This window comes from Mytilus californianus, unplaced genomic scaffold, assembly GCF_021869535.1.
Source record: "Mytilus californianus isolate M0D057914Y unplaced genomic scaffold, xbMytCali1.0.p SCAF_2, whole genome shotgun sequence".
In the NCBI taxonomy this organism is placed as follows: Eukaryota; Metazoa; Mollusca; class Bivalvia; order Mytilida; family Mytilidae; genus Mytilus; species Mytilus californianus.
The window spans coordinates 13,797,806-13,820,651 of NW_026262668.1; the positions used below are offsets into that span (position 1 = coordinate 13,797,806).

The following is a 22,846-nucleotide window of genomic DNA, read 5'->3' on the forward strand; positions in this document are numbered from 1 at the left end:
ATACATTTGTCTCTGACTTATGTCATATGGCCTTGATCTCATTTTGACACTCCAGTGATCAGAATAATTTCTTGGATTTAGTCTGCCACAGCTATATATATACATGACTGGTCAACAATATTTAGAATATTAGTTGTCTTGATAATTTTACCTGTGGTTCATTTGTTTTCATGGGTTTTACCTGTGGTTCATTTGTTTTCATGGGTATCAATTTTCGTGCAGAGGAAAACATCTGTTTTTGTGGATACCAGATTTTGCTGTTCTTACACATTTTGTTTACAAGTCTTTCCAAAGCTTGTTTTATTTAACACTGAAATAAATTTACCTTTACCCACAAAATCAACAAAAAAAAGTACCCCATGGATAATAATGAATCCACAATATATCTGTCTGACATTGGCCTTGACATCATTTACATGTTCTAGTGGTCTATTTTAATGAATAAGATCTATCTCAGAAACCAAACATGATAGGTCTTTGGTATTGGAATTCAATACATGCACCTGAGCATTTGTACCTGACTGGTTTCATATAATTTTGATCTCTGAGAGTTTAATTTCATTAAAAGTAATTCTGGTAATACAGTAGGCTAGACATAGTTATGTGTCCACTCTGTTTTTTTTTTTTGAATTATGTGTCATCATGATTGTATTGATTTAAATATTTTTTGATTTCATAGTCATAAAAATAAACACAAAATTATGGGTTCAAAGTACAGTCCTGTAATTCGGGTGACATGGGAGATAAAATACAATCTGCAGTTGATAGATAAATTCTTCCTTTTCCTGGTATGGTTTTATTATCTAGATAAAATATCAGTTTATCCTAATATATTTACTTTACGTCAATAACAATCAAGGTTAAGATTAGAATAGTTTTTATATAAATGGTTACATATTTTTTAGTACTTCATATTTGAGGCCTTTAGGGGGTCTAAATACCCATTATAGTCCATTTCTCAAAGTTGTGCAATGAATAACTACTGTAAATATTTTTTATTTCCCTGAAAATGTTATATATCCCAAATAAAGAAACAAAATGTGATATCCCCAAATAAAGAAACAAAATGTGATATCCCCAAATAAAGAAATAAAATGTTATATCCTCAAATAAAGAAATAAAATCTTATATCCCAAACTAAAGAAACAAAATGTTATATCCCCAAATAAAAAAAAACAAAATGTTATATCCCCAAATAAAGAAACAAAATGTTATATCCCCAAATAAAGAAACAAAATGTTATATATCCTCAAATAAAGAAATAAAATGTCATATCCCCAAATAAAGAAACAAAATGTTATATCCCCAAATAAAGAAACAAAATGTTATATCCCCAAATAAAGAAACAAAATGTTATATCCCCAAATAAAGAAATAAAATGTTATATCCCCAAATAAAGAAATAAAATGTTATATCCCCAAATAAAGAAACAAAATGTTATATCCCCAAATAAAGAAACAAAATGGTATATCCCCAAATAAAGAAACAAAATGTTATATCCCCAAATAAAGAAACAAAATGTTATATCCCCAAATAAAGAAACAAAATGTTATATCCCCAAATAAAGAAACAAAATGTTATATATCCTCAAATAAAGAAATAAAATGTCATATCCCCAAATAAAGAAACAAAATGTTATATCCCCAAATAAAAAAAAACAAAATGTTATATCCCCAATTAAAGAAACAAAATGTTATATCCCCAAATAAAGAAACAAAATGTTATATCCCCAAATAAAGAAATAAAATGTTATATCCCCAAATAAAGAAACAAAATGTTATATCCCCAAATAAAGAAATAAAATGTTATATCCCCAAATAAAGAAACAAAATGTTATATCCCCAAATAAAGAAATAAAATGTTATATCCCCAATTAAAGAAACAAAATGTTATATCCCCAAATAAAGAAATAAAATGTTATATCCCAAAATAAAGAAACAAAATGTTATATCCCAAAATAAAGAAATAAAATGTTCCCAATTAAAGATTATCTCATATTATAGTTATACATACTAGTTGACATCTGATGTGTGTATATATATTGCCCTTTGTTACAAGACAAAATACAAAAGCAGTATTTCTCCCAGAATTTTTCTTGTAAAGATTATGCTGGTAAACTGTGTATTTTTTGTTTTGTAAATGTACTTAAGAGGTTTCTTATATTCAGGACAAGTACTGGGCTCTGTTCCACTGTTTAAAAGCACTGCGGTTAAATTTTGTAGCTGTTTATAAAATTCTTGTCAAGGAAATATGGGACAAAATGAATAGAAATTTAATATTTGTTTTGTTGATTTAGAGCTTGACATATTGTGTGGACAACTGTCCGCTGTTGAAGATTTAAATTTGACCTCTAGATGTCTTTTGGTTATTTGTTCATTGGGGTTGGTGTTTCATTGAAAAATACCCCAGATCTCCCTAAGGGTCTTGGTAGCCTATGGCAGTTCCATTCGACTTCAATCAAACCTGTCAACACTGAGGTTGTGAGGTTGACCTTGCACATGGCAGTTGTATTTGACTTCAATCGAACCTGTCAACACTGAGGTTGTGAGGTTGACCTCGCACATGGCAGATGCATTAGACTTCAATCGAACCTGTCAACACTAAGGTTGTGAGTTTGTCCTCACACATAGCAGGTGCATTCAACTTCAATCGAACCTGTCAACACTGAGGTTGTGAGGTTGACCTCGTACATGGCAGGTGCATTCAACTTCAATGGAACCTGTCAACACTGAGGTTGTGAGGTTGACCTCACACATGGCAGATGCATTCGACTTCAATCGAACCTGTCAACACTGAGGTTGTGAGGTTGACCTCGCACATGGCAGATGCATTAGACTTCAATCGAACCTGTCAACACTGAGGTTGTGAGGTTGACCTTGCACATGGCAGATGCATTAGACTTCAATCGAACCTGTCAACACTGAGGTTGTGAGTTTGACCTCACACATGGCAGGTGCACTCGACTACAATCTTAATTGACTAGGATTGCCAGTTTTCCTGCTGAAGGTCAGTCAGGCTTCCTCCACCCCACAAATAAAAAACTGGCCACAGCAAAATAGCCAATAGTGCTGAAAGTGATGTTAAACACCATCAATCAATCACATCTCCATTCATGCATGAATATAAATAGTGCCAATCTGTCTTCCTACCTAATGACATTTCTTTTTAAAAGCTACAGGTAGCTTCAAATGTTTCTTCAAGAACATGAATGTAAAATGCATGCCTTCTTTGTTTTCAAGTTGCATGACTGTTTTTCATTGGCCATGGTGGCTCTGTAGATATATGTTGTATTGTGGAAGCCATTTTAGATGTTAAAGATGTTCTGTGTTGCTGTAATGACACGATGAAAGCCAACTCTATCTATCAGGTCAAATCATGTAAAAGGATGAGTGTATATATATTTAGTACTGTTATTTGCAACTGAACTGTGATTAAAGATGCTGCAAGTGGCTAATTTCCATTGAATAAATTTCACAGTTTCTAGAGCCAAACCTGTTTGTGAGGTTTTACTTTCAAGTCAACATTTTGTTTTTAATTAGGGCTTTGCCTACTAGTGGTGCCCTGTAGTATTCACTCTGTCTGTCCATCTGTTCGTCCATTAGCATTTGTAGTTCATATGAACAATTGCCTCAACTGATTTTAATAGTTTTCATATGTAGTCTTTATATTTGTAAAGGGAAAATCTTTAACGTTTGGGTAAATTGTATGAAAATATTTCAGTAAATTTGGAAATTTAGGTAAAAACTTTGAATTTTTGTTAAAAAATCAAAAATTTTAAGAAATATCATTTTGTGCTAGGATTTCAACGGAAATTGAAGTATACATGTAAAAGAATATAATCTCAATTCCAATTAATTCTAGGTCTCAGTAGTTGATTTTTGTGAAATTAGAAAAAAAGATATGTGGTAAAAAGAAGTTTTTATAAAAAAGCAAAAATTTTTAGAAATATATTTTGGGGTTAAGATTTATGCAAACTAGTATGTACCAGTAGGTATAATATGCTGTTCCAAATTAATCATAGTGTAAAAAATTATCTGCCTGCTTCCAAATTGCTGCCAAATGCATAAAATTTTATACTGCCCAGCTTTTAATGAAACTTGATATTTACGTAGAACATATCTTGAACATCTACTTGTATTTATTATTTGTTTCTTTGCCTCAAACAAAAATGTGTTGAGGTCAACATTTAGTCTTCAACAATAGTTGTATGTGTGGAGGTCAACATGTAGTCTTCAACAATAGTTGTATGTGTGGAGGTCAACATGTAGTCTTCAACAATAGTTGTAGTCTTCAACAATAGTTGTATGTGTCAAGGTCAACACTTAGTCTTCAACAATAGTTGTATGTACATTAAATCATCCAATATTGTACACCAATATGCAATAACAGGGGACATCATGTTTGTCTAAATGGATAAGAGGGTCAATTTTTAGTCCAACAGAGGTAATCCTAATTTTATTGAATTATTAATGTACAAAAATAGTGTAAAGTAAGAAATCTTAGAACATCTTTTAAACAGAAAAGTTAGAAGATAGGACTTTTAAGTGTATATGGTTTTAAACTTTACAATTATATAATTGATCACAATAAGTAAACATGAATTCCAACTTAGATAACCCTAATTCTATTGAATTATTGATGTATGAAATGGTTTCAGGTATAAATCTAAGAAAGTCTTTCAACAGAATAGCAAGAAAATAGGACTGTTTCATGCCTTCCATTTAAAACTTTACAATAATGCACGTATTGATACTGATATGTAAACTAGAAAATCACAGTTATCAAACATGCTGAATAATCAAAGGAACAATTTAAAAATTACTGATTTGGAACATAATTTCAATGGACATTCCATTTGATACATCTAAAAATTCCCATAATTTTATCAGAAATCTCATTTGACTGGATCAACAATTGTATAACTGGATTTGACCATTAGACCAAAGTCTTTTACAATACTCTGGAATACCAGGAAAATAACTAAGTAATACCTTTTTTGTATATTTGAAACTGAATCATGGGGAAAACATATCGTAAATTTGAATACTTTTTTTTCAACATTATGGTATTATGTGTACTTTTTGAAGTATTTTCTTCCAATAATTTTAAATGCTGGAATAGAGATGAATAAAAGGAAACGTGGGGAATATGTCAATGCGACAGCAACCAAACAACACACAAATTAACGAGAGGTTAACATACAGTCACCATCAGTTGACAGCTGTCTTTACTATATGTCAAGCTCTGAAGAATTTAATTTGAAATTTTTTAATTCAGATTTGCCCATGTTTAACCAAATGTTGACTGTCTCAACCAATGAAAATCGCTATGATTTGTCATGTGTCATCGATGTTGTTTAAATGGATCGATTTTACCCCTTATTTTCAAAACCTTGAAGTAGATAATAGATAGAGGATAATTAAGTCTCTTGTTTAATGAAAATGAAGAGATTTCTGACTTAGGGAATGGGTATAAAGTTCTAATATTTTTGGATCAGTCACATGACAGGTTATTTGTATGATCTCACATCAGTGATATTAATACTGTAGATTCAATACTATTTGTGGGAAACCAATTTTCATGGATTTCATAGGTAAAGATAATTCATTAACTTAAACGTTCAACAAAGTTCAAATTTTCTATAGGTTTGTAAGCAGACTATTTTCAAAACAATGAAATTAAGTATACAATTACAATTATTCCTCAACCCACAAAAAGTGGTTCCCATGAAAATAAATGAATCCACAGTATATTAAATATGATTGTTTGATGGAACCTACTTATCTAAAGGAGATGCTAAAACCTGACCAAATCAAGTGGTACGTGGTGAAGTTCTTATGTAGGAAGTATGAAAATTTAGTAGGCTATTCTGTTCAGTGCCAGGGGATTTAATAACTAAAAAGAAACATAACAACTGATGAAATATGAATATTAGGAAAAAAAAATTTTGATAAATTTATGATATAATCATCGCCTACAATTATGGCCTTCAGGATCTTGATATGTAGTAATGTTGGCGCTGTGTTTCTGTATGAGTCAATCTGACAGACAATTAAGCAAAAACTTTATTGGGTAGTGGTGATGCAACAACCACGCTCTGGACCATCATACATAATTAATTTTAATTCTATTTTATGATGACAGAATATTATAAATGTCAACCATTAAATATTAAGTAGATGTGGGAGTAAGAATAGACATTATGTAAGATTAATTTGACAGATTATGCTTCTATTATCATGATTTCTTATGAAAAGACCTTGGAACCTGACATTTTATGTACTAAATTAAATCTAAAATAAAATGCACGTCTGAAATAGAAATTAATTGCTACACAAATTTTTTTGGGTGCAAGCTTTGGTAGATACTAGAATTTATGTACCTAAGACAAATTTTCCTGAAAGAGAGTTCAATTTTTAAGAAATAATTCATTGGGGCTTGAATATATACTGATTTTACCACAGGTTGGCCTTTATACTGAATAATGTACCTTGAGCAATAGCATAAAGGGCAAACCTCAGGAAAAAAATCAGTATAAATTCAAGCCCCCATGAATTATTTCTATTCTAATAGGACAAATACAGCTATTGTTTTGGATTGAAGCACTCTAGGTGAAGGCAAATATTTGCTGCTCCCCTAATTAAACAAACTATTAATATTGACGTAAAAGACAATGAAACCTGAATTAGTAACATGCTTAATGATTTACGATTACATTCATGTACTTAAGACAGGTTTGGACAAAGTCTAATGCTTATCTTACTTTTACTTAAGAAAATAAGCTTTCAACAAATTTTTATCATCGTTTGTTTACGTTTCAGTGTTTTGCTGACTTTCAGTTTCACATTTGTTCATTTTTCCGTGGAATGCTTAGATTTTTATGTCATCGTTCAATGACATCATTCACACTCACTTTCAGTGTCTGACCTGAGGTAACTCTTTCATACAAAGCATACTACGTGGGAGTAAGATTGGAACAGCTCAAATAAATTATGACGTTACAGATCAGCTGACATATCAATATTTTCATATTTTACCACAAGCGTGTACTCAAAGGTTTTGAAGAACGTAATTTTAGAATTACCTCTTTAATTTGAAAAATTAAGATCATGCATTGATCTAATAAATGATTTTTATGCCCCTGCTGTAGCGAAGGGGGCATTAAGTTTTACCCTTGTCCGTCTGTACGTCCGTCTGTACGTCCAAAAGTTGGTTTCCGTTTCCTAACTTTAGTTTGCCTCAATCAAATGCTTAATACCACAAAACACAGATCAAGTTTGAATTTTGGTGGCATCACTTTAAAGGTTCTAGAGTAATGCCCCTTTACAAATGGAAAAATTGCTGAATTTTTCGTTTCCATTCTCTAAATTTAGTTTGCTTCAACCAAATACTATGAAACTTATACACAATACTTATAACCACAAAACACAGATCAAATTTGAATTTTGGTGGCGTTACTTTATCTGTTCTACAGTTATGCCCCTTTACAAATGGAAAAATTGCTGAATTTTGTTTCCGTTCTCTAACTTTAGTTTGCCTCAACCAAATGCTATCAAACTTATTCACAATGCTTATTACCACAAAATAAAGATCAAGTTTGAATTTTGGTGGTGTCACATTTATTGTTCTAGAGTTATGCCCCTAAACAAATGGAAAAATTGCTGAATTTTTCGTTTCCGTTCTCTAACTTAAGTTTGCCTCAACCAAATTTTGTGAAACTTATACACAAAACTTATTACCACAAAACTCAGATCAAGTACAAATTTGGGTAGCGTCACTTTTACTGTTCTTCAGTTATGTCCCTTTATTACTTTATATGATATGCAAGCGGGGGCATCATCTGTGTCCCATGGACACATTCCCCATTTATTTTTACTCTTTTTATTTCATATAATTTATATGACAAAAAAAAGAAACCTAATGAAGGGTTCTATTTGACCTTAAATTTAAAATGTTACCGAAAAAAAAGTGTGACGTTTATGTAATTAAGGTTAAAAGCAACTATTATTGTCTTGCTAAACAATAAAATCCAGTTGCATGCAACCAATGAAATGTGACCTCAGTTTGATATCTATTGTGCATGTTGTCAACAAGTTCAGTGTTTGAAAAGGATATTAGTTAAAAAAAAGTAAAAATAGGAAAGCAGGCAGGAAGACCTATTTCAATGCCCAATCGACTGCAAGAATAAACCTTTCTCGTATGTGTAAAATGAATTACACCACAGTTGAATATTTTAATCTATGATATGAAATCAAATCGAACTATAAGACAATAACAAGTCATTATATTATTAGGCATGTATACCTTGAAATCCATGTCTGTCTATTTATATTTATATCAGGATCACATGCCCTTCAACAATCTTCAGAGGTCGTGTTGATAGTTTATTAGAAGTGGTCCAGTCCAAAAAATATGCATGAAATTGTGATATTGTATAATGATTTCATGCATTGTTTATTGTTTCCTGGGAACTTGTAATTGTGATATATATTTTGATATGATATAAATTAAATTTGAGAGTGCGAGACAATTAGGTGGGCATGAATTTTGTAGCTTATGTCACTTTAATTTTAATTTTATAGAAATATTTAATTATCTACAGGGTCAACATCAGCATCGACACATCCTGCAGTTGCTGTAACAGCCAATCCTGCCGTGGAGAAATCGTTAGCAGCTGGGGACGATTCTGCACCAGATGTATCCACTCATTCTAGATCATCATCAAAAAAGTCCAATCACAGTGTTAATACTATACATAATGGTAAGTGGTCTATTCACAGTGTTAATACTATACATAATGGTAAGTAATCCAATCACAGTGTTAATTCTATACATAATGGTAAGTGGTCTAATCACAGTGTTAATACTATACATAATGGTAAGTAATCCAATCACAGTGTTAATTCTATACATAATGGTAAGTGGTCTAATCACAGTGTTAATACTATACATAATGGTAAGTGGTCTAATCACAGTGTTAATACTATACATAATGGTTAGTAGTTCAATCACAGTGTTAATACTATACATAATGGTAAGTGGTCTAATCACAGTGTTAATACTATACATAATGGTAAGTTGTCCAATCACAGTGTTAATTCTATACATAATGGTAAGTGGTCTAATCACAGTGTTAATACTATACATAATGGTAAGTAATCCAATCACAGTGTTAATTCTATACATAATGGTAAGTGGTCTAATCACAGTGTTAATACTATACATAATGGTAAGTGGTCTAATCACAGTGTTAATACTATACATAATGGTTAGTAGTTCAATCACAGTGTTAATACTATACATAATGTAAGTGGTCTAATCACAGTGTTAATACTATACATAATGGTAAGTTGTCCAATCACAGTGTTAATTCTATACATAATGGTAAGTGGTCTAATCACAGTGTTAATACTATACATAATGGTAAGTGGTTCAATCACAGTGTTATTTGTAAACATAATGGTAAGTAGTTCAATCACAGTGTTAATACTATACATAATGGTAAGTGGTCTAATGACAGTGTTAATACTATACATAATGGTAAGTAGTCCAATCACAGTGTTAATAATGTAACGTGTACACAGGGTAAGCGTGTCTATTTTTATTATAGAATAGGTTCGTTACCAGTTTGATACTGTATTTTGAAATGTTCTATTTACAAAGTATATGAATTTTTCACCAAATAATTTATATCCATAAAATTATGTCAATGAACTAAAATATATACAACTGCTCTTGCTTTAACAGTTAAATTTATCTATACATTAATCATTCCACTTTAAAATATATACAAATGATACAAATTTGTACAAATACCAATTTGTCCTTGGTCAGGGACAAACTTGTCCTAATGGTACATTTTAGTACCCTACAAGCTGCAACTTGTCCTTATGGTACATTTTAGTACTCTTATATAAAGTAAAAATTATACTTGACAAACTACAACTTATACAAGCCTTAAAGAACAGGCACCAACCTTGTCCTTTGTTGCATTACAATCATGAATGAAATTCTAAATTAGAGAATACAATCTCTAATAATCATGTACCATACATATCATGGCCAACTTCTTCGTAGACTTCAGACGAATGACAAAGAGCAAGGAATCGCGCCTGCTTATATACCATAATGGTAGCCGTACCATTCTTGAAGGAAGTGCCTCATTACTTGCATTATAGATTCCTGTGGAACACCCCTTCACATTTGGCCTGACCCAAGGTTTTCCCCGCCAAATATCTTATTCTTTTCTAAGTTTTATTAAAGTATATACAAATACATAAAATAAGGCTTCTGCCGAACTGTAACTAAGGTAAACTATCTAACCTAAGATACAAAATCATCACAATAAGCCCGAGATCCACAATTAATGACCCCGCTTTTCGTTGTCCACGAATATAGTTCTTTTTAATTAAAGTGTATTTTTTCTTTATTTTTTTTCTTTCACTTTCTCATTCATTTCTTAGTTTTTATGGGGTGGAAATGAAAGAAGAGAGCTGAAATAAATTTTTGGATGTTGTATTTTAACTGATTTTGATATGGAAAGAGTGATTAGGCCAGGTGCAAAAAGGTAATATTTAGAATTTTCGGAACATCTCTTGACTTGTCCATAGGGGTATCATGGGTATGCATGTGTATCGGCTAAATTTGTAAGGTGTAAAGGTGCAATCTTTCTGAATGTTGGGTATATTTTTGTACTAGTACTGTACATTACACACACAAAAGACTTGACAAAAAGACTGGGTGCAATTTTTTAAATGAGACAAAACGCTATAAAGAACTAATAGAGGAATTTAATTGTGGTCTGTGGCCAAAGGTATACATAATGGTACATTGTCTAATCACAGTGTTAAAACTATACATAATGGTCAGTGGTTCAATCACAGTAATAAAGTCTTATCAGAAATATCTTATTATCACCTTGAGGCTTAATTGAGGGGGTTAGAAAATCTAGGAAATTTTGTATTATGGCCTATTGTGCATTTTCTAAGTTAGGTCCCTTTATTTATTTTGTGTTTTTTTGTGCTTTTAAGATAAGGATGACGCTCTTTAGTAGCCTCCATTAGATTTATTCATAACTTGTCAAGACCTACATTGTATGAAGCATAAGAGCTTTATATGATATATACTTTTACTTATTATTAAAGACCATAACCTTGATACTCGAGTAAAAGTCAATCCGCTTATAAGTCAGCTGACATTTTCACGTCAGAAATCCAAGACTTAAGACCCTCATACAAGTCAGATGATTTTTGCCATTTTTTCAGATGGAAAAATTGGCTGGTACATTTTGTGAGAATAACCTATAGCTACTCACATATAAGTTGGTAAATTGGAAACTAACTGTTTGTTGTTTATCATTTTGTAAAGATACAATGTAGAAAACTCAACAAATTGAATATCCTCAAGGAGGAGATCTGGTCAGAGCCATTATTTGGCCCCTGAAATTGCAATAGTAGTATAATTTTTCAAGCCGGTCAAAGTAAGGGTTATTTCATTGCTAAATTGTTTATATATTCTGGACATTTTAGTGCCAAAAGGACACCCTGACTCCCCTTCCCTTGAAATAAAATAACTCGAGTTGATATGAAGCAATATCCAATTCTCACGAGTTGTTTAACCTATTTCTCTTATGGTGAACACTCTCATTGTGTTAAATGAAAAATTCTGCGAATTGTTGAAATAGTCTTTTGCACATACCAGTATGAGGTCATATGTCCTGTTCCAGCGTCCAACTTTAACATCAGACATTTTAAAACTTTTTTTATGCCTCAGAATTTAATAAAATTTGACAAAAAGAAGATTTTCAGGTGAAAAGTGTGCGTGTAATGTTTGTTATTGAAGAAATCACATATGCCCATTGCCATGGACCAAATGTACTTCGTCTTAACCCTTGAAAGTCATCAATGAACTTATGAATAGCCAATGGAAATGTCATAATATCGTGTCATGATGATGTATAAGCCAATCAAATTAACACAGTTTTCGTATCACTTTTTCGTATCACACTTCGTGCAATGTGATATTAGAAATATCTCTTCATACAAAAAATAGATAACAGGCAACAACCATAAGAGAAAAGGAATTTATCTTGAAAAATATATTTATGTCATATGTTTTTTGACCTGGAAAATGGGTTCAGTTTCTTGATATTTTGTATGAAAGCAGTTTAAATACTAAGTAAAAAAAGGTCAATGTTAATTGTGTGTTGATGGCAAAAATGAAATGGATTTGAGACAAGATTTTTTTCTACTGTCATATATGTATATGTCTTTTATTGACTTGGTTTTAACATTTTTTGTCCAAATGTATATTTATATGGAAGACTCAAATCTTAACCAGCAACCAGATGTTAATACAGCTTTAATATAAAGAGTTGACTGTCTAATCTATATTTCGTTACCGATTTATTGTCATTCCATATTCAATTATTGAACTGACCATCAAATGACAAGCAACAACAGCAAATCTATAAATAGTAACACATAATACGACAAAAATGGTGTAGATCATGGAGCCTAATTCCTTTGTTTTACTTGGAGTAAGAAAATGAATGGTTTTGTCATTGATTTCCGATAAATCCAGTATTCCAACATACGGCAGAAGTCGTAGAGATCGTAAGGTAGATACACCAGAGGTTAATCACATCTAGAGTAGGATACTTAATAAAATAACAAGACATTATATTGTCCGTTTATAACATATTTAATCATAATTCTGACATGTTTACTACCGAATTAACAATTGATTTCTGAGCTTTCTTTAGGGCAAAAGAACAGGTTAGGTTGTTGTAATGGTATTAGTTTATTTCTAATAGACACATAGTCAAGAGTGTAAGCAAGACAAGTAAATGGAGACATTTATTTACATAAGTGTGACTTTCAAATTAAAAGTTGTTTTGTTTTGATCTATGTATGAGCTAAAAGCAGAACTATATATTTAGGTATATCTTTGACACTTGTAATGATAGATTGTCTAAATTATGCAATTATATATATGTTAGCCATGAAAGTGGGAAGACCAAATTAGGAGTTTTTTAGGACCTACAAACTATTTTTGTTTCATTGTTATACTGTTATTTTTACAGTTCATTAGAGATTTATTTGTGTAATTGTGAATTAGATGTCAGATTTTGTAGTATGTTAAAACGTCTTTTTCCATTTCATTGTCACATTTATTGTCAGATTTTCAGCAAAACTTTAGATATTTATTTATATAATGTAAATACCAAACTATCAGATAGATTTTAGGTGTTTTGTAAGATCTATTTGTAATTCTGCCAAATATAAAAGTAATACTCTCTCAGGCCAAAATGATTTTCATAGCCCCTTTTGGATTTTATTATCTAAGATAAGTAATCTTTTTGGCTTCCATATTCTATGAAGACAGATGACTTGTCCTGTCACCTGGCAGATCAAAGTGACCAGAGTATCCCATGATATATTCCATTTTGGCTTATCCTCTCACCTTGCAAATCCCAGGGATCAGAGTATCACATGATATATTCCATGAAGTCAGGTGACTTAACCTCTCACCTGGCATATCCCAGGGACCAGAGTATCACATGATATATTCCATGAAGACAGTTGGCTTATCATCTCACCTGGCAAATCCCAGGGATCAGAGTATCACATGATATATTCCATGAAGAGAGAGGACTTATCTTCTCACCTGGCATATCCCAGGGACCAGAGTATCACATGATATATTCTATGAAGTAAGGTGACTTAACCTCTCACCTGGCAAATCCCAGGGACCAGAGTATCACATGATATATTCCATGAAGTCAGGTGACTTAACCTATCACCTGGCAAATCCCAGGGACCAGATTATCACATGATATATTCCATGAAGACAGTTGGCTTATCCTCTCACCTGGCGAATCCCAGTGATCAGAGTATCACATGATATATTCCATGAAGAGAGAGGACTTATCTTCTCACCTGGCAAATCCCAGGAACCAGAGTATCACATGATATATTCCATGAAGACAGATGACTTATCTTCTCACCAGGCAAATCCCAGAGAATAGAATATCACATGATATATTCCATAAAGACTGTTGGCTTATCTTCTCACCTGGCAAATCCCAGGGATCAGAGTATCACATGATATATTCTATGAAGACAGGTGACTTATATCCTCTCACCTGGCAAATCCCAGGGATCAGAGTATCACATGATATATTCCATGAAGACAGGTGACTTAACCTCTCACCTGGCAAATCCCAGGGATCAGAGTATCACATGATATATTCCATGAAGACAGATGAACTATATCCTCTCACCTGGCAAATCCCAGGGATCAGAGTATCACATGATATATTCCATGAAGACAGGTGACTTAACCTCTCACCTGGCAAATCCCAGGGATCAGAGTATCACATGATATATTCCATGAAGACAGATGACTTATCTCCTCACCTGGCAAATCCTAGGGATCAGAGTATCACATGATATATTCCATGAAGACAGATGACTTATCGTCTCACCTGACAAATCCCAGGGACCAGATTAGCAAATGATATATTCCATGAAGACAGATGACTTATCTCCTCACCTGGCAAATTCCAGGGATCAGAGCACCACATGATATGTTCCATGAAGACAGATGACTTATCCTCTCACCTGGCAAATCCCAGGGACCAGAGTATCACAGGATATATTCTATGAAGACAGCTGACTTATCCTCTCACCTAGCAAGTCCCAGGGACCAGAGTATCACATGATATATTCTATGAAGACAGGTGACTTATCCTCTAACCTGGCAAATCCCAGGGATCAGAATATTACATGATATATTCCATGAAGACAGATGACTTAGCCTCTCACCTTGCAAATCCCAGTGATCAGAATATCACATGATATATTCCATGAAGACAAATGACTTAGCCTCTCATCTGGCAAATCCCAGGCAAAGTTTGAATGGAACTCTGGAGTAGATAGGATTGACATGGTCATATATAACACCTGTTATGATTGGATATAGCTTTTCTGCCAGTAGAACTTGAGGAGCCCTGGATTTGGGCAGGGTTCCTCAAGATCAACTTGGTGTCCTAGATGTTATGACATCAATCCAATCAAATTTGAATGTCAACATATCCAGAGTAGGGGTCTTGTACTTCCGTTAATCTAGAGACTTTACTCTACAAAATTATTTACCTTTCATATGGAGCACTTCCTTTCCAACATGGCCCCAGTGATCAGAGTATGATATATTCTATGAAGTCAGGTGACTTAACCTCTCACCTGGCAAATTCCAGGGATCAGAGCATCACAGGATATATTCTATGAAGACAGCTGACTTATCCTCTCACCTAGCAAATCCCAGGGACCAGAGTATCACATGATATATTCTATGAAGACAGGTGACTTAACCTCTCACCTGGCAAATCCCAGGGATCAGAATATCACATGATATATTCCATGAAGACAGATGACTTATCCTCTCACCTGGCAAATCCCAGGTACCAGAGTATCACATGATATAGTCCATGGAGAGAGAGGACTTGTCTTCTCACCTGGCAAATCCCATGGATCAGAGTATCACAATATATATTCCATGAAGACGGGTGATACATACTTGATAAACTTAGCTTCAAAAGATCACATGATTTAGTCCATTATCTGCCCTCCTGAAGAATCCTTGGGACTTTGGCACTTAGTACCTGCAAAATCTAATTTAAATCCTGAGTGCAAGGGATCACATGATTTAGTTTTTGCTTAGTCTTTTGGTGTAGAGAATCCCTGGGATTTAGGGAGTCATATGTTTTAGTCCCTGAAAAAAAACTAATTCATCCTCCCCTCCCACCTTTAAAATCACAAGGGCCAGATTATCACATGATTTACACATGATCTCAAGGACCAGAATATCACCTGATTTGTAGATGATCTAATCTTCCCACCTGGAGAAATGAATGGACTCAAGAATTATATGATTAAGTATGAGTGTAACACTGTGGTTTTGTTGTGTTTAAATTTAGAATTTTTATATTGATTGATATTGTCAGGCCAGTTGATTCAGTTACACTCCTACGTAAATATTTATTCCCAATTTTCAGTGATTTACAGTGTTGATAAAGAAAAAGTCTGAATCATATAGTTCACTTTATAGCATGCTTTTAATGGAATTACTTTATTTAATATTGATTGAATTCTTTACTTGGTGATGTATTATGGTCAGCAAATTACAGTGAACATATTTCATATTAATTGCTATTAATGCTAGTAATCAATTTGAGGGTCTAGAGAGGAAATTATGATAAAAAAGATTTTTTAGTATTTTAAGCTTATTGGTGTGGTTTTATAAACTAATTATGAATGCAACCGAAAAAATTTCAGCATCTGGAAGTACTTTATTTGATGAATGCCAAAAAGAAACATCTATTTACCGGTACCTATGTTTAAGATATGTAAATTAGTCAATAAAATAACAGGTCTAACAATTTTGGTCCATTGCAAGAAAGTACTATTTTAGTAGATAGGCCATAGGCAAAATTCGTTATTTGTTAACCCAATAAAGTGACACAGTTGTTTGGTCAAGCATATTGTAACGTTTATGGGTCATAGTAAATCCCCTTTTTCTATTTATAACTTGGTTTGTCTGTTCAGTTTTCACAGGGATTGTTTTTCTCATGCTTGAGACTCAATGTCCAGACTTGGATATTTAAACCTCGTCTGGACAATATTTCTTTAGATTGGGGAAAACTTTCGTAAGTTGTACTTTAAATTTCATTATATTTGTATTCAATGTTTGACTTAAATATTTATTTCTTTACATTTGATATATGTTTCGGTTTTCGAGTCATTTCTAAATTCATAATTTATGTGTCCGTTCCCAAAAAATAGAAGGAATTGAACACTAGCTAGATATTTTATGGATTCAGGTTTATAAAGAAATGGGGTACATTTTGATAGTGATATTGAAGAAGATGGTTAATCCGAGGGATATTTTAGAGGCAAAACACAGATCAAGATTGTATTTTGGTGGCGTCACTTTTACCATTCTAGAGTTATGCCCCTTTACAAATTGAAAAATTGCTGAATTTTTCGTTTCCTTTCTCTAACTTTAATTTGCTTCAACCAAATGTTATGAAAATTATAAACAAATGTTATGACCCTTATACACAATGCTTATTACCACAAAACACAGATCAAGATTGAATTTTGGTGGAGTCACTTTTACCATTCTAGAGTTATGCCCCTTTACAAATTGAAAAATTGCTGAATTTTTAGTTTCCTTTCTCTAACTTTTGTCTTTGTCTATTAAATATGAAACTGTTTTATGAATCTTGATTATTTGTCTTTTGTTGTTAACCTCTGCTCTAGATGTCATTTTGTTAGAGCGCAATTATTTGTTTACATTTTACCGGCAAGTTTTTTACCCGAGGATGGTACTCAGAATAGAATCTTATACAGCTTCTGATTGGATGATACAGGATTGGAATTACTTTTAATTGAAAGCTTATCCAATTAGGTTTAAAAAATCAAGAAAATCAAATCCATATTTTACTAAGTATAAAAAATATATTCAATATCTGCACGTCAGAGCCATTAAAAATTTGCCTTTTTCATTTAGCGAAAAAAATAGATGATGTTTTTCAACTGCATTTTAAGTAAATTTTTGCAGCATGACCATATGTATTTTTTTGGCTGTAATGCAATGCTGACATTTCTAATAACAGGAACTGCCACACATTTTTATCTAGTTTGTGTAGTCTTCGAGAAATAAAATATGGAACACCACTAGTACCCTATGGAAAATGCATTACGAATAATTGCACTCTTGTAACCACATCTACATTTTTTCCATCTTTAAAAGTTGGCAAACACTAGCTAGGATGACTTAAATGAAAATATGGATGTTATATACATATATGCTTGGTTTTTCTGGAGGTTCTTATTTGAAAATGAATGTTTGATTGCCACTTTTAAATCCTCTGAGGAATAATTAAACTAAAAAGAAGTCATTCCATCAGTATCTATGGCAAATGTCCTTAATATCATATCTCATATATTCACTAACTTCATGTTAATTTATTCTTAATGTCAGCTTTCCTATTATTGTAATGGATAAACTGATGTAAAGACCATCAAATAACAGCAGAATACCTATAGCTATATGGCTTTGCTATTCCTGACAGTTTTTGTTTATTTAGGTGAAATTAATCAGGGACAATCGATGATTAATATAGCTGTTGTATTATTGCTTCATTGTATTTATTTTCTAAGGCTGTGCTGAATGTGAGGCTCTGGAAATTCTACTGTATTTAGTCTGTTTAATAAAATAAAAAATCTGAGATGTATTTCACTAAGCTCACTGGTCAGAAACTGGAGGTCTAAACATTAAGATGGATATTAAACCCATTTAAATATCTGTATTAGGTTCAGAAGTTCAAGAACATTGCTTAATATAAAACAAGGACAACAATTGAATAGGTTCTAAGGGATATAATGCTAAAAATATATGTGTATAATAGAAAAACAAAGGATATGGGGGTATCCATCCATGACACAAAATCAGTACATGCACAGTAAAAAAACACACAAAAAGCAAAGGAACAGCGATTTTATTGCTGTTCTTTATCCCAAAGTCACAGTGAGGCCTTCAACACGAAGCAAAAAAAAAATCAAAAAAAAAAAGCCTCACCTCACTGCAAGGTTAAGACCGCCCCTAGCACCGGCTTGAACGGATTTCTTTGCATTCGTTGCAAAAATAATTTGAATAAACTTTGTCAGATGTTACACCATGTATACTTATTACTAGTACTGTGTCTCTCGCCGCCTAGAAAAAATTGGGTAAATAGGAAGGTAAAATTTTTTAAATTTTTACATAAACTTGTATTGAAATGTTCTGGTTTTTTATGGTGCTTAACGATTGATTTGAGTTTGTTGAACATCCAGTGGCAAATATTTCATGCATATTCAAGACGATTTAAAGAAAAATATCTGGACTTGAATGGTGCATACCCAAATATATCCATAAAATTACTTAGGGTAGGCATGAATATTTTGGGTATGAAGTGAGGCTAGAAACATAGATATAAGAAGATGTGGTATGAGTGCCAATGAGACAACTCTCCATCCAAGTCACAAATTATAAAAGTACACCATTATAGGTCAAAGTACGGTCTTCAACACGGAGCCTTGGCTCACACCGCACAGCAAGCTACAAAGGGCCCCAAAAATTACTAGTGTAAAACCATTCAAACGGGAAAACCAATGGTCTAATCTATATAAAAAACGAGAAACACTTATGAACCACATCAACAAACGACAACTACTGAACATCAGATTCCTGACTTAGGACAGGTGCAAACAATTGCAGCGGGTTTAAACGTTTTAATGGTACCAAACCTTATGACTATATTTTTTACCCCAGAACTTGTTAACAAAACACCATATGGAGAAGTGCATAAAAGGAAATTCTTCTTTTCTGAGAAAATGTAGTCAAATACTTTATCTGCATTTATGCTTTTTGTTATGTAGAAGCAGGAGGACAAAACTCCCAAGAAATTAAGGAATGTGGGACTTATTATATTTTGGTCCTTTTTGGTTTTAAAACTTTTAACTGTTAATTTATTTGTTCTCCCAAAAATGTTTGATCTTGATCATGCAGTACTACTGTACATGTGAAGGATTTTCTAAAAACATGTAGTGAATATGAGAATACACACAGAAAACCTATAAAACCATTAAAGAAACCAAGTATTTATTAAATGTTTGCTCCTTAGGTTGATACAGGAAGATTTATTTAGCATAAATAGTTGTGTTTTTTATATTAGTCCAGAATTAATGTAAGTAGCAGTCCAGAGTATAATATGTACCATTAATTTTCTCCCTAATATAATTGTTCCTTATTTGAAAATTTTTCTTTGTATCTATTTACATGTCTTAAAGTGAACATTTTTTTAGTTTTTTGACAATTTAATTATTGAGAATGAATATTTGATAAATTGAATTTTCATGAACACCAATATCTTGTACAAGAGTAATCTATGTGAAACTGGACAAAACAATGTGCATAGTGAAGTATTTATAACCTGGTTTTTGTCGAGCCTGCGACTTTTGTCGCAGAAAGCTCGACAAAGGGATAGTGATCCGGCGGCGGCGGTGTTAGCTAACTTCTTAAAAGCTTTATATTTTAGAAGGTGGAAGATCTGGATGCTTCATACTTTGTATATGGATGCCTCATGTTACGAAATTTCTGTCAGTCACATGTCCAATGTCCTTGACCTCATTTTCATGGTTCAGTGACTACTTGAAAAAAAAGTTAAGATTTTTTGTAATGTTAAATTCTCTCTTATTATAAGTAATAGGATAACTATATTTGGTATGTGCGTACCTTGCAAGGTCCTCATGCCCGTCAGACAGTTTTCACTTGACCTCGACCTCATTTTCATGGTTCAGTGACTACTTGAAAAAAAAGTTAAGATTTTTTGTAATGTTAAATTCTCTCTTATTATAAGTAATAGGATAACTATATTTGGTATGTGCGTACCTTGCAAGGTCCTCATGCCCGTCAGACAGTTTTCACTTGACCTCGACCTCATTTCATGGATCAGTGAACAAGGTTAAGTTTTGGTGGTCAAGTCCATATCTCACATACTATAAGCAATAGGTCTAGTATATTCGGTGTATGGAAGGACTGTAAGGTGTACATGTCCAACTGGCAGGTGTCATCTGACCTTGACCTCATTTTCATGGTTCAGTGGTCAAATTAAAGTTTTTGAGTTTTGGTCTTTTTTTTCTAATACTATATGCAATAGTTCAACTATATTTGGTGTATGGAAATATTTTATGATCTATATGTCAGTCACGCAGGTTTTATTTGACCTTGACCTCATTTTCCAGGTTCATTGCTCACTGTTAAGTTTTTGTGTTTTGGTCTGTTTTTCTTAAACTATAAGCAATAGGTCAACTATATTTGTTGTATGGAAGAATTGTTAGCTGTACATGACTGCCTAGCATGGTTCATCTGACCTTGACCTCATTTTCATGGTTCATTGGTCAATGTTTAGTTTACTTGGTTAATGTTAAGTTTATGTGACAGTTGTAATAAAGCTTTACATTTAGGACTATCAACATAATATCAATGATTAGTAAAGAAGGCGAGACATTTCAGCGTGTGCACTCTTGTGTTTAATTTAATCAATTCCTTAATTTCCATATTTTAAAGTCAGAATTTGCATCATAATATATACAAACATTCAGGAAATATTTTTACATTATGAACTTTCAAAAGTGTAAGAACGATACCCGAACTATTGCAACTAAATAAGGAAAATTTTAGATGAAAATTATACCAATACAGATGGATGGATTTTTTTCTGTGTATTTGAAGAAATTAAATATTTTTTAGTATTACATTTATATGACTTGCAATGATTTATTTCCATTGTATAGGTAAATAGATTGGCTATAATTTTCTGACAGGTAATAATGATTTCCATCAACTAACACCAATTATGGTATACATTTGACATTTACTCCTATATATACTTGTAAGTACATGTAGTGCAGGAGGTCGTGGGTTCAATCCCTGTACTGTCAAACTAAACCACAAATTTTGATTTTGTATTTGCTGCTTTTCTTCCTGAATAAATGAAGATATGGTAAATATCTATATATATCAATGAGACAGTATTCAAACAACACAAAAAATTCCAAGAGACATCTAATATCAGCCTATAGTCTTCAATAATAGACAGGTAGGTATCTATACAATAAGTAAAACTCTAAATCATCCAGAGTCTAGGAAGTGCTGAATGAATTGATAACTTATCAAAGAGCTGTTGTCAAAACAGAATCCCCCAAAATGGTGGAAACACATAAAGAAATGACAAAAGACAACCAGTGAAGAGCTTCCTGACCTTTGACCAGAAGTAACCAGAGTTATGGGACTTTTAACACTCATATTTTAAAGCAATAACTGTATACTGTAAATTTAGAAATTATTGTGAGGTTTTTATACGACCGCAAAAATTAGAGTTAGATGGTTTCCGGATAATAACTTTAGTATAAGTGAATAGAAATCAATAAAATTTTAACACAAGGTTTATAACCACTAAAGGAAGGTTGGGATTGATTTTGGGGGTTATGGTCCCAACTGTTTAGGAATAAGGGGCCAAAAAAGGGGCCCAAATAAGCATTTTTGTAGTTTCCAGACAATAACTTGTGTTAAAGTGTATGAATCTCTCTGAAATTATACAACAAGTTTCCATGCTACAAAGGGATGGGTAGGATTAACTTTGGGGGGTTATGGCTCAAACCATTTAGGAATTAGGGGAAAAACAAGGGTTTTTCTGGTTAAAGGACAATTGAGACAATTTAAAAGCAGTGTAAGGGAGGTAATCCAAATCAATTTAAATAACAATGTTTGATTACCTCCCTTACACTGCTTGTAAATTATGCATTTGTCTGAGATACTGACCATAACTTGAGGGAAAGAATTATTTTTTTGAATAAGGGAAAGGGGGGAGGTGAAAGTTTTTTTTCTCATTTCAGATTTCAGAAATTAAAAGAAAATTTCTTCAAATATTTTGTTTTGGGGGGTTAATATTCAACAGCATAGTGTATTGCACAAACGCAAAAAAACGGGGTAAAATTATTTTTTGGGGGGGGGGGGGGGGTCAATTCGCATAGTGTATTGCACAAAAGCAAAAACTTGAATATAAATTCAAATCATATGACCAATTTGAAGTTCTTTGACTACAGTTATTCTGTGTCAGAAACCTATTATTTGTCAAAAATTTAATAACAATCCAAATTCAGACCTGTATCAAGCGTGAATATTGTGTCCATTTTGGCCCTAACTTTTCAGGGTTGGACATCTGCGGTCGTATCCAGCT

At 32.7% G+C, this 22,846-nt stretch overlaps 1 protein-coding gene across 1 annotated transcript in view; it reads left to right on the forward strand.

Moving 5' to 3' along the window:
- The window catches only part of LOC127729292 (diacylglycerol kinase beta-like), a 138,928-nt gene that overhangs the window by 34,047 nt on the left and 82,035 nt on the right, over positions 1-22,846 (forward strand). The window contains exon 6 of the mRNA XM_052237031.1: positions 8,603-8,761. Within this exon, the coding sequence (XP_052092991.1) occupies positions 8,603-8,761 (159 nt within the window). The remainder of the gene's footprint in view (positions 1-8,602; positions 8,762-22,846) is intronic.